The following is a 12,845-nucleotide window of genomic DNA, read 5'->3' on the forward strand; positions in this document are numbered from 1 at the left end:
CTGGCCCACATGGCTGCCAATGCCCCTTGGTGCCAGGTTGGCTGGGAGGGTGGCCCTCACCTGAGAGCATCATGGGGTCTTTGTCAGCTGACTTGCGCACGTGGTCAGACTCGCCCGTCAGGGAGCTCTCGTCGATCTTGAGGTCGTTGGCCTGGATAAGCACGCCGTCGGCTGGCAGCAGGTCTCCTAGAGCAGCGGGAAGCAGAGGCCTTCTCCCCACTGCCTCCTCCCAGATGCACCGGGGGAGGCCCCATCAAGTGCCATGGACCACCTGGGAAAGGGACTTAGGAGTCCCCCTTCTTCTGGGGGGAAACACCCACACCTAGCCGTGTGGTCCTGCTCCTAGGGAACAAAGGTGATTTGCACCCTTTGCATGGGGGAAGCCCTCGGAGAAGGCTGTGAGGACAATTGTTTCTTGGGGGGCCTGCTGTGTCTGAAACCCTCCTGTTCTGTTCTGCCCTGCCCTGTGCTCCCCCACCTCCCCCACCTCTGGCCTCCTGCAGGTGACCACACCCACTCCACCGGGGAGACCCTGTGCTGGGGCTCTCCTCTGGTCCACCCTCCCTGGAAATGACAGGGTGGGTGACGACCGGGGCACTCACCGTACTTGACCTGGGCAATGTCCCCCACCACCAGTGCAGCCACGGGGACCTGGAGGAGCTGCCCATTCCGGATGACCGTAAACTTCTGCTCCTGCTCAATCCGGCTCTGCAGGCCTCGGAACTGCTTCTCCTTGCTCCAGTCATTGAAGGCCGTGACCAGCACCACACAGATGACAGACAGCAGGATGGCGGCCCCCTCGATCCAGCCAGCCTCGGCCTCGCCCTCATCTTCTGCGCCTCCTGACACATTCCCGCAGGCTGTGCCGAGGGCAGAAGGGAAGTGGTGGAGGAGACGTCACCGAGAGCCCTGTCACTTGGGGTCTCAACATCCTGTGACCCTCCCCTCACCTCAACTCCCATTCCTGTCCCTGCTTCCAGCCCAGGCCCTGGCCCTCACCTTCACTCTCCTCTCCAGGCGGTGCATAGAATGAGAGGCCCAGAGAGACAATGGCAGCCACCTCCAGGATGATGAGGGTGACGTCCTGCAGGGCCTCCCACACCAGCTGCAGGAACGTCTTGGGCTGCTTGGGCGGGATGAGGTTCTGCCCGTAGATCTGCCTGCGCTTCTCCAGGTCATCCGCGTTGTCTGCCAGGCCTGCACAGCGCCCGGGAAACACAGGGGAGAGGACAGGATGGGACCAGCAGGGCCTGTGTGTCCCAGGCCTCCTATGTGGCCCTGCCTGACTACTCCTGGGGTGGGAGCAGCCCTCTGGGGCCACCTGGCCAGCGCCTGGCTCTCCCTCTAGACAGTAAGCTCTCATAAGGCAAGACCTGCACAGGCCTGTGGCACGAGCCTTTCTGCAGACCGCTGGGGAGGGGGGTACACGGGGAGCAAGCATGCAGCCCTCTGGCTGCCGTCACAGGGAGTCCCTAGCATGAGGAAGGGATGCTAGCCACCCTCCTCCTGACATGCAGATGACAAAACAGGCCAGGAGGCTCCCGGACTCCAGCAGGTCCCAGGTCCCTGTGCTGTCCTGGCCACCTACCTCCACACTACCACTGAGGGGGCACTGGAAGGCAGGGGACAGGACCCAACAAGGGGAGTATAGCCAAGGGTTGCCAGGATACAGGACAGAGAATAGCCAACTGTCCCCTGGGGAGGGAGCGAGTGTCCAGGGGACTTTAATGGAGACACGGGGAGGGCCACCAATCAGGGGAGCCAGGGATGGCACCAGCCTGGCTTGAACCAGACACCAAAGACTAGGCCAGGGCTCTGCCCCGTCTGGAAACAGCTCTCCAGCTCCCAGCCTGTGAATTTCCTGCTCTGTAAGATGGGGCCAGCCAGTCCCAAAGACTGGCAAGGTCGCACAGCCCAATCTGTGGGGTCAAGAACAGCCTGCAAAGAGGGCGAGTGGGGCCTGAAGGACAGGGGCATGAGCATGGTCAGTGCCAACGGATCGGGACACTGCTCCTGGGCTGCTCAAGCTGCTCCCTGCAGGGTGCAGGCAAGGCCACTGAGGCTGGAGGTGGGGAGGGCCTGGTGCCCATGAGTCAGACCTCTGGCCTGCGGCCCAGGTCAGGACAGAGCCTACACGGCCTGATAGGACCCGGCGAGCACAGGGCTGTCAGGACACAGCCTTGGTTCTCATGCGGTTCCAGTGACAACTTCAAGCCCTCAGCCGGAGCTCACAGCCAAGGGAGGCCGGCCCCCGCTGTGTCCTCTGAGCCTACTGTGCTGTGCAAGGGCTCCTCTACATGGTGACTTGAATGACACCCAGAGCTACTCAGAAGCCCCTGAATTGTCCTTGCCCTCACAATCAGAGCCACCTGTCCCTATCCAATTCTGTCACTTGTCATCCTTGGAGATGCTCACTTCTCAGCCTTCCTAGGCCTGAAGGTACTGGAGGCTTACATGTATGACTGGCATCGAGGCATGGACACCCACTCAGCCACCTTCTCCTGGGACAGGCATGTGGGATGACACTCTCCCCCCACATGGGGCTGCCCTCGGCCCCAGGATTCTCAGCCTTGGCTGATCCCAAATCCTCCCGCACAGCGCTCACCCAGTGCCCAGGGCTGTCCTGGGCGGTGACCAGACTCACGCTGACACCTAGTGGACAAACAGCAGCTTGCCGCTCCCAGCCCTGGGCAGCTGGCCTCGTGCTGCCATCTGCTGCCGGGACAAGGTGGTCAGACAGCCCAGCCCCAGACCATGGGGCACTCACAGTTGGTCTGGGAAGGCACACAAGACCCCCTGGATGACTGCAGAACAGGGGCTAACCGTGGGGCTTCTGAGGCTCATTCGACCCAGTTAGGCGCTGGCCACAGGCGCACTCCCCACTCAGAAGAGCTACAGCTGTGCCTGCCTCACTCCCCACTGGCTCAGGTTTCTTCGGGAGCCAAAGACCTCTTGCTGAGGCCCGAGCTTGCCCCAATCGGGAGCCTGGGGGCAACGCTGGACCTTAGCTCCTGGGTGGTGGGGAGGGGTTGGGGACCAGGGACCCAACTGAGGGGTGTGCACCTCACTCTGGACTGGGACTGTCTCCCGGAATGACAGGAGCTAAGCCAGGTGGGGTCAGTACTAGGGAGTACAAGACCCCCCCAGTGACTTGAGAACAAGCACATGCTAACCTCGGGACCTCTGGGGATGGGGAGAGGGAAGGGAGGGGCAGGAGAAGGCTCCTGAGACCCCTTAGCCTGGAGCCTCCATGTGAGTCTGTCTCTTGCCTGCCCCGCGTCACATGCCCAGTTTGTCCGTGAGAGCAGCCGGGCCCCTGGCCCCTTCCCCAGGAGCTCTCTCGCCCTGGTCAGCCTCTCCCTTGGCCTTGACCTGCCCTTGCAGCTGTAGCCTGGCTCGTCCCTCCTTGGCTACATGGGCAGCTGCCCTCGGCCTGGCCCTGTGGTGTTAGCCTTCCTGTGGGCTTGGGGTCCTGTTGACTGCCCCACCGAAGCACCCACTGACGGGGCGTGGGGGCAGGGGCTGGCCGGTGGGCATGGACATAGATGGGTGGCCTGCCTGGAGCAGAGGCCAGATGCCATCAGAATTGGATTAGGAGCATCTTGTGCTGGCTACCAGCTAGTCCTGTGGAGCCCAGCGGGGGACTGGGTGAGGCCAGGTTCCCGGGCAAACCCACTTCTCAGTTCAGCCTGAGACCCAGGTTTCCTGACAACAGCAGCACGGTTTCCAGGATGGTTCTGGAATCCTCTTGGAGTGCTCCCAAGGCAGAGGGGAGTGGATCGATAAGCGGACCGCCAGAAGATAGTCCCCTTCCCGCAATGCGCCACACGCCAGAAAGCACCTGCCCATGGGGGTGTGCCTGCCTCCTGCCCAGCCCCAAGTCTGCCCACCTTGCCAGGGGCTTGGCATGGGGCCTGAGACGCAACGAAGCCAGCTGCCCCCATGGCTCAGGCCCTTGTGTCTGAGGAATGAGGGGCAGGCACGTCTGAGTAACAGGGTCTGGGCACATGACCCGGCTGGGGGATATGGGGATCGAGTCACCTACTCTTGGCACCTAGACAGCTTGAGCCTGAGGACCTTGAGGACTGAAGAAGGGAGAGGCCGGTTCTCTGCTGCTCATTCTTCGGGCAGCAGATCCAGGCCTGGCCGGCTCCCTGCACTGTGGCCTTGGGGACCGAGGCACTCGGAAGCCCATCAGAGGCTAAGCCACCCACCTGTGCACCTGCTCTACTCTGTGCCCCCGCCTCCGAAGGCACGTGAGAGCTCCTGAGCTCCACGGCAGAATCGGGCAGGTTCCCAGGGGCCTTGACATTTTAAATATTTAACAAGGCCTGGCAGACAGGGGGAAGAGCAGCCAGCTGAGACCCATCTGCTTCCTTTGATCTGGGAGAGGCCAGAGCCCTTGTGGCTAAATGGCCCTCCACCCAACCTCCTGGGGGCTGGGCAAGGAGGAGGGCAGGCAAGAGACAGTCGGTCGGGAGTGGAGCCAAGCCATCGGCCCCAAGCAGCTGCACGGTGCAGGCAGCGTGCGATGGGCGCATCAGCTTCACAGCACAAAGCTGGGGAGACCCAGGCCAACCTGGAGTTCCTGACCTGGCCCGAAGCCCCCCTCCTCCATCCCACTCCTCCCTGCAGCCTGCCTGCCCCCTGCAGACAGAAGGGCCGAGGAGGCCGGAGCCACAGGAGAACCGTCTCTGGGTTGGGGTGAGAGCAGAGTGGGAGGCTGGAGGTACTGAGGAGCCACGGGGCTGGGAGCAGAGGAGACGGCTGGGCCCAGGCGCTGCGCTGACAGGCAGCAGATCAAATCAGCTTGCGCTGGCTGGGGTACAGACCTGGCACCAGGCTGGGATCGTCCCAGCAGCCCTGCCAGGCACACGACAGCTAGGCCAGAGAATGCTGCGGATTCTGGGGCTGGGCCTGGCTCCTGGGGGTCCCCGCTTCATGGCAGACCCCAGCAACCAGGTGGGCAGGCCACACAAGGCTGGGCGGAGCAACGCCTCCCCCAGGGACAGTCACGCCTCCACCCCAGACCTCCACCCCAGATCCTTCTAGACACTGCTCACTGAAGCCCTCCTGCACTTGTACCTCTGATCAACACTCTGGGCCTCCTTCCTGCCAGACCCAGGAGAGGCCCCAGCCACCCCAAGCTCCAAAGGCTTGCACCCTGACCGCTTCTTCCTGTTCGGATCCCCCTTAACTGAACACAGGGGTGAGCATTCCAGGAACCCCCAGATATGCAGTCAGGGCTGCCTTCTTCCTCCTGCCCTACCCCGCTTCTCAGAGGGGTTTCTGTTAGGGGCCCATGTGTTCGTCCCATGAGGTTCCTATCTCCGCCTCCCCTACCTGGCTCTATAGAGTGGAGAACTGCTGATTTTGAAGGTGTGGGGATGAGGGGTCAGGTCACACCCCCTTGAGGACCCAGATTGCCTGGAACCTCTCCCACTCAAGGGAAATGGCTGAGGAGGGGCACAGGTGGCCCTTGACCCTGGCCAGCCTTGGGGGTAAGGATGCCTGCAGGATGCCTCTCTGAAGGCTGGGGGGAGGGCTGGGTGGCACACTTACCCACTGTGGGCGAGGTCTTCAGCCTCCGGCAGAGCCCGCTGACGTCCCCGTAGGCCTCCTCGATCTTCTGCAGCGCCTCGGCCCCTCTCAGCTCCATGAGGGTGCGCAGCTCTGCCAGCGTGCACCCAAAGCCTCCAGCGTGGGGGGCCTCCCGCTGCTGCTGGGGCTTGGGGTGGAACTCGATGGAACTATTGGCCATGTCACCCATGCTGCCTGTCAGGCCTCCTCACACGTGCAACCTCGGCAGCCGCAGCTAGGGCCAGGTGGCCACCCACGGTCCCAGTGCCTGGGCAAGGTTTGGCAGTGGTGGAAAAGCTGCTAATCGTGGACACCTGGGGAGAAGGAGGCGCGGAGCAGTTGAGACAGTCTGTGCCATGATCCGCCAAGGGCAAAGTAACCTCCCAGGCTGGGCCGGTGGCCCTCATGCTCTGCCAGGCCCAACCGGCCATGCCACTCCTGGGTCCTGCCTACCACAGGTGCCCGGAACCTGGAGGGCTTGGCCAGTTGGGGAAGGGGCAGTGTTGGTGCGTGCTGCCAGGACCCTGCCCTCACTGCCTCCAAATCCACCAGGAACACATGCTGGAGTGAGGGCAGCGTGCTGGGACTGGGCAGTGGCCGGTCTTGCCCGTGCCCGACCGCCAGTCCTGGGCTTGTCCAGCCCGGCTCACTCCCTGCTCTTGTCTGCTTAAGACACGCCCGGTGCAGCTGGCATGATATGAGTCCCTGGCGGTCTTCTGGTGCAGCTCTAGTGGCTCAGTTTCTGCGGCCCTGAGGGTGCCTGGGGGGCCCAGGGCGAGGAAAGGAGGAGGCCTGGAGGGAGGGTGGTAGAGAGGGGAGGGGAGAGAGGGACAAGTGGGAGGGGCAAAGAGAGGGAGGGAAAGGGGGATGGAGGGAGGGAGAAGAGGGAGGGGATAAAGGGAGTGGCTGAGGAGGGGAGGAGGAGAAAGGCGAGTGTGCCAATGTCCCAGCCTACAGCATAGTGCCACCCCCTCCCCTCTACGCCCTTCTTCCCTCCACATGACAAGGTAAGGAGCTAAGGTCTCCCCACGCTGAAAACATCCAGGCCATGGCCCTGGCCAGACTGCCTACCCCCCTCTGCCAAGCATCGAAAAGTTGTCATCCCTCTCCCTGTCCCCCTCAGCTTATCCAAGGACCCGCTAGCACCCAGGCTGCTCCTCCTGGGTCCCCCTCCCCCACCGCAGAGCCTGCGGTGCTGTCCACAGCCTGTCTCTCTCCACTCCTTCCTGGCCCGAGCGGAAGTGGAAGCATCTCCCAGGGCCACATGCTAAGCCTGCCACAGTGCACGTGACCTGGCCTTGACATCAGCCAAGAGCCCTCCTGGCAGCTCAGTGGGGCCCTGACCCCTTGTCTCTGGGGAAGCTCCTGGTTCAGAAGGATCCCATGGAAATGAGTGGCCCAGAGCCCCGAATCAAGGTGACAAATCCCTCAGGCAGCCAAGTCCATGCTTTACTCTCAGGAGAGGCCCTGGTGGATACTTCAGGAAACATCCGTCCATCATGACCCACGTTTGAAAAGCATGGGCATTTGCATGTTTAATCTTGCAACATTTTCCACACGAAGCAGCCTTCACTTCTGGGAGATATGGGGACAAAATGGTGGCAATGTGCCTGTGCCATCCTCTCTCCCCACCTCTCCCTGCCCTGTCTTACAGTTGGTCACCTGTCTCATGTTCACTGAGCAACTACTACATGCATGGCACTCGATAAGTCTCAACGAACCCTGTCCCTCTCCAGCTGGGACAAAGAAAGCAGCAGGCCTTGGGGCCAAGAACTGTGAGGTTGCAGCTGGGACAAGGGTGAGGGAAGGCTTCTGGGGATAGGCATGAGGACAGAGAACTGGAAGGTGTGACAGCTGGGGAGAGGGGGCCGGGGCAGCAAGCAGAGCTGTCCCAGGCAGGGAGGGCTCCTTCTGGGGGTGCTGTGTAGACGAATTGTACCTGCTTTTGTGAATACGAGAAACAGGCTGGCTTGGGGAAGTGGCAGAGCCAGAAGACAGCTGGGTACATGGCTGTCACCTGCACTCCTCATCCTCTTGAGACTGCCTCCCCTCCCTGCCCCAGGACCTTTGCTTCCCTGGGCTCCAGTCGCCTCATGCCTCAACATTCCCACTATGCAGCAACTTGGTGCAACTGTCAGGTTCAAGCTCTGTGCCCCCGGGGGGTGACAGAGTGAATGGCTTGTCTGGTGGGCTCGGGTGGCACATGGCCATGACAGAAATGCTTGTTCCTCAGAGCAGGGTTCCCCATGGCATGCTCATCCTCCCTCCTCTGACCAGGGCATACTCAAGGCCAGCTCTGTCCTCCCCTCCTGGTCCCCTGACCCCACAGGGGTGGCCCAGACAGAACCACACCAGGTCCTCCTGACTAGTACGGCCATGGCTGTGGCTGAGTAGATCCACAGTGACTCATGGGGAGGGCAGTGGGCAAGAGGAGTCCTCCCCTCTGCCATGGTCCCGGGGCCAAGTTCCTTCTTCTCGGCTGGCCCTGCTGGCCCTCCCCACGTCAGGATCCCCCACAAGCAAGCTCTGTGTCCTGTGCACCACCTGGTAGGTCTCCCTCCAGTCCGGCCACTGGCCACGACCCATCCCCATCAAGCAAAAGGCCAGATTCCCTCTGAGCACCTCCCAGCTCCGGCTCCCGCCCCAGCTGCACAGCCCTGCCAGTCCTGAGCCCTGACCGCGTGCCCTCTGTTCCAGCTCCACCTGCTGACCTCTGACGAATCCTCTTAGCCACAATTCAAGCGGAACATTCTCCAGGAGTCTCTGCCAGTTCCCCAGCCAAAATTGATGGCGCCTGAGTCTATAATCCCACGACCCATTCCTGTTTGACTCTGCTTGACATTGCAGTGATCTGTGAGCCTGTCTCCCACGAGCTGGGTCCTGAGCTCTTTGAGACACTTGGTGATGGAGCGGCCACATGGGGCCGGGAGCCTCAAGGAATGAGGGAGTGGGGGCCTGGCCCACAAAGGAGGATCCTGGAGCCCTGGGAGGCGGAGTCTCCATCCTGGAGGACAGGGTAGGGTGGGGGTGCTTAGCTAATTCTCACCGTCTTCATGAATGCAATAGGCTATAGGAGAGACAGGAGCCATCAGTTAAAGTAAGCCCCATCTACACTGACTGTCAGCTGCTGTAGAGACCAAATGGCATATACTCTGCTTTCCCTGGGTTCTATATAAGCCTGGGCGATGGCCTCCCTGATTCCCAATGAAGACAGGAGCCATCGCTGAAATGGCCAAGAGCCGAAGTCACTGGGCCTATCAGGTCGGCAGGCCTGACAGAGTTTCCGGCCTGGGCTGGCTGCCGAGAACGGTCTGTAGGCACCAAAAGGGCAGGGAACATACCATTTCTGTGCTTTTTCATCTTTCTGACCTTAATTGGCTTAACTGAATTGAGAACCTCCACAGAGGGGGCCTCACACCTTCCAGCATTTGCGCCATCCCCACACAGACTCTCCGGCCTTGCCGGGGGAGACAGCCAGGGGGGTCCCTGGCGGATGCCTCTGGGCGCTGCTGGAGGAGATGGCCCAACTCCAGGCCCATTACGCAACCCGACGCCCTCACCTCCCTGCTAGGTTCACACACAGTGCCTGCCCCCCCACCCAGTGACTCAAACCCACCCGGCCAGAAACCCAGGGGCCCTCTTTCCCGTGTTGTCCCTCCCTGGCCACCCCTAACTGGGCTTTGGGGGTTCTCCCAGCACCTCCAACTTAGTCCCCCATGGACTTCCTCCAGGCCTTGGGCAGCGCAGTACGCTCCAGAAGGCTGGGCACTTTCTAAGTGGGGGCACCTCCACTCCCGGGCTGCCCCCTCAGGACCCAATCGCACACTGAGTTTGCAGCCCACATCTGCATGCCAGCCCTGGACAGACATGTTTCTTTCACTACACCCTCAGAAACACCTTACAAGGGCCAGGAGAATGCTCCCTGCCTTACAGAGGTGAAACTGAGGCTGAGGAAGGCTCCTGCTTCTGCGGTAGTTCTGCCGGCCCTACCTACCATGTGACTTGAGGTGGGTCATGACTGCTCTTGCTGGGGCGCTCTGATGCCACCCCCAGAAGCCTCCCCAGCAGGTTCAGGTTGCACTGCACTCAGCCACCTGCTCCACCTTAATGGAGTGGAGGACAGATCGGGGATGAGACCCCACCACTGTCCTCCAGATCTCAGGTGAGGCACACGTTGGAATTTGCCCTGCTCTCCATCCTGAAAACAGCCCCACTGCACCCCAGCCAAGTACCCCTTCCGTTTCTGGAGTCTGTGTGGACATACGTCCCCACAGGGGTGATGGGGCATGTACTGAAGGAAGTCCTAGTCCCGGAGTCACTCACTAGTCACGAGTGATGAGAACATGCAGCCCCTGGGGCCTCAGAACATCCAGATGCCAGAGCGAGGCCTGGGATGCCGTGGCCTCGAAGCAGAACTCAGGGTGAGAGGGCAGGACACGGAGGCCTGGGGGCCCACCCGGGCACGTGCCCTCCACCTTGGGCCCTCCTGGAAGCAGACTGTCCATCACCTGCTCCCTACAGACCCACCAAGCATGAGCCCGTCATCCAGAGGCCCATCGGGGATTCCTTGAAACACTAATCCTCCGTCTCTCTCCACCTCCAGGCTCAGGAAGAGCGAGCCAAGGAGACAGGGAGAGGCGTGGCCCAGGCCTCCCAGGTCAGGACCGGGGTGGCCTCCCAGAGCAGCCGGGGAGCAGGAGGGGAGAGCGCACGGGAGGAGGGCACCCAGGCTGGCAGCCACCCTGCCTTCTCCTGGCCTGGCGTGATCCCAGGCAGTCGGAGATGCTGGAGGCCAGTGTGCACCTGGGAGACCCTTTAACCCCCATCCCCACATCTTCCTTCCCTTGTGGCAGGCCCTCTCCTTCCTGTCTGCCCCCGGCCCCTCTCCCTGCATGATGCACTTTGGTGATCCCCCCGGAGGGGAAAGGAGGGTTCCAAGGACGGGGCCTGCTTGCAGCCGGGGAGGGGGAGGAAAGGAGCCGAGGCAGAGAACAGCCTCATTAATATTTGAGAGGCACCGCCGCCGCAGCTCCTGGGCCCTCACGGCTCCACTAGTGCTGGTGGAGGGAGGAGGATGGGAAAAGAGAAGGAAATAAAATCCGAGAAAACAGATTTAAAGGGGCAGGCTTCCCCTCCCCCGCCCTCTTCATTCCTTCCTCCCCCTTGTTCCTGGTACAATCTGTGCACACGCCAAGTGGCTCTCATGCCTGGAACAGCTTTGGGCAAAAACAATACCCGTCACCATGGCGCCTCCTCCCCACTCCCGCATGCACCCACCTGCCTGAAGCTCTGCCTTGCAGGGCAGTCCTGGAGGGGACACCTTGGAGACCCACTGGCAGCTGCGGGCAAAGCCAAAGCAACCGCGTGTCCGGCGCCAGGTGCCACAGAAAGACACAGGCATTGGAAGGCCCCGTTAGCGAGGGTCCAGCCACGGAGGATCCTGGAACCCAGAGAAACAGCCTGAAGGTGGCAGGAGACCAGGAGTTTGCCTTCTGCAGCACTACCAGCTCTCTAGTCCAATCTACAGCAGCCCATGCCAGACCTGAGTGGGCACCCCTCCCCTCTCAGGGAACTTTACAAATACAGAGTCTGGGTCCAGAGGCTTCCATTCAGAAGCAGGGGGACCAGGACGCAGTCATCACCCCAACCCCTGGGGATTTGGGTGCCTAGCCAAGCTTGAGATCACACATTTGCCTGCCTTCAGAGGCTCCAGGGCCGCCCCGAATTCCCTCATTCAAACAAGCGCTGCCACAGAATAGAACATGGCGCAGCGGCTGTGGGAAGTGGTATGGCAGCTCCTCAACACATTCAATCCAGAATTCCCAGAGGACCCACCAACCCCGCTGGGTATAGGCCCCAAAGAATTGGCAGCAGGGACACAAACATGCAAACATATTTGTCACCCAAGTTCATATCGATGTTACTCACAATAGCCAAAAGGTGGATGCAGCCCCATGTGTATTGACAGGCAACTGGTCCATCCAGGCCATGGAGTAGGGTTCAGCCTTCAAAGGGAAGGCCATGCTGACTGGGCGCCGTGGCTCACGCCGGTAATCCAGCACTTTGGGAGGCCGAGGCAGGCGGATCACCTGAGGTCAGGAGTTCAAGACCAGTCTGGCCAACATGGCAAAACCCCATCTCTACTAAAAATACAAAAATTAGCTGTGCGTGGTGGTGGGCACCTGTAATCCCAGCTACTTGGGAGGCTGAGGCAGATTTGTGTGAACCCGGGAGGCGGAGGTTGCAGTGAGCCGAGATCGCACCACTGCACTGCAGCCTGGGTGACAGAGTGAGAACTCCATCTCAAAAAAAAAAAAAAAAAAAAAAAAAAAAAAAAAAGGGAAGGCCATTCTGAGACGGGCTCCCACACGGCTGACCCTCGAGGACATGGGACTCAGTGAAAGGAGCCAGTCACAGAGAGGCCGGCACTGTAGGATTCCACTCCTGCGAGGGGCCTCACAGGAGAGCCGTGAACTCCTGGGGGACGGGCAGTAGAGGGGCGGGTGCCCGGGGCTGAGGGGTGGGAAGTTGGGCTGAACGGGGCCAGAGCTTCAGTTGGGGAAGATGAACAGGTTCTGTGGCTGGATGGCGGAGATGGCTGCACGGCACAGGAGTGTGCTTATGCCCGGGACGCACACTTAAACATGGGGAGCGCGGTGTGTTTTATGAGATGTGTATGTCCACAATAGAACACGCAAGCAGGGCCCATCGGCCATTTCGCTGTGTGTCCAGGGTGGTGCCCGCTGTGCCTGAATGGCCTCCCGTGGTGCCCAAGCCACACACTGTGATTGCAGAAGTTTCAGTGCCTTTGAGCCCAATCAGCCAGCAGTCTGCCTGCATGGATTTTAACTTCTAGGAAACCCCCTACTGGATATGGAAACCCAAGCAGACCCTTCCCTACGCCCACCCTACACCCACCCTACAGCCTCTGTGGCTTTTAACATCGTCCATATCCTGCCCAGCCAGGTGGAACCCTATTTGGGGTACAGGACTGGGTCAGTGCAGAGACGCCCCCTCTTGTTGCCACACTTCTTCAAAGGTACGGACCCCATTCCGTTTCCAGAAGGGCTGGCCAGGTCACCTGGGGAAGGTCTGGCCTGAAGATAGGTACCTTCCATTTCTCAAATGTGTCTTGAGGAGGTGTGAATGAAGCCCCAGAGGTGTGTGGCAGAAACCTGCCAGCTTTTCCCGCACTTCCTACGCCATGTAGCACTTGTCATCCAGCTCACGATGATATTTCCCCAACTCTCTTGCAGCTAACCATG

General features: G+C 60.8%; 1 protein-coding gene across 15 annotated transcripts in view; it reads right to left on the reverse strand.

Moving 5' to 3' along the window:
• ATP2B3 (ATPase plasma membrane Ca2+ transporting 3) overlaps positions 1-12,845 on the reverse strand; it is a 62,455-nt gene that overhangs the window by 38,771 nt on the left and 10,839 nt on the right. For all 15 annotated transcript variants that reach the window (XM_074392125.1, XM_074392126.1, XM_039464161.2 and 12 more), the window contains exons 2-5: positions 5,563-5,894; positions 1,000-1,197; positions 603-860; positions 61-186 (exon numbers count right to left, since the gene is read on the reverse strand). In XM_074392125.1, the coding sequence (XP_074248226.1) occupies positions 61-186; positions 603-860; positions 1,000-1,197; positions 5,563-5,770 (790 nt within the window). In that variant the 5' untranslated portion in view covers positions 5,771-5,894. The remainder of the gene's footprint in view (positions 1-60; positions 187-602; positions 861-999; positions 1,198-5,562; positions 5,895-12,845) is intronic.

This window comes from Saimiri boliviensis, chromosome X (assembly GCF_048565385.1).
Source record: "Saimiri boliviensis isolate mSaiBol1 chromosome X, mSaiBol1.pri, whole genome shotgun sequence".
NCBI lineage: Eukaryota > Metazoa > Chordata > Mammalia > Primates > Cebidae > Saimiri > Saimiri boliviensis.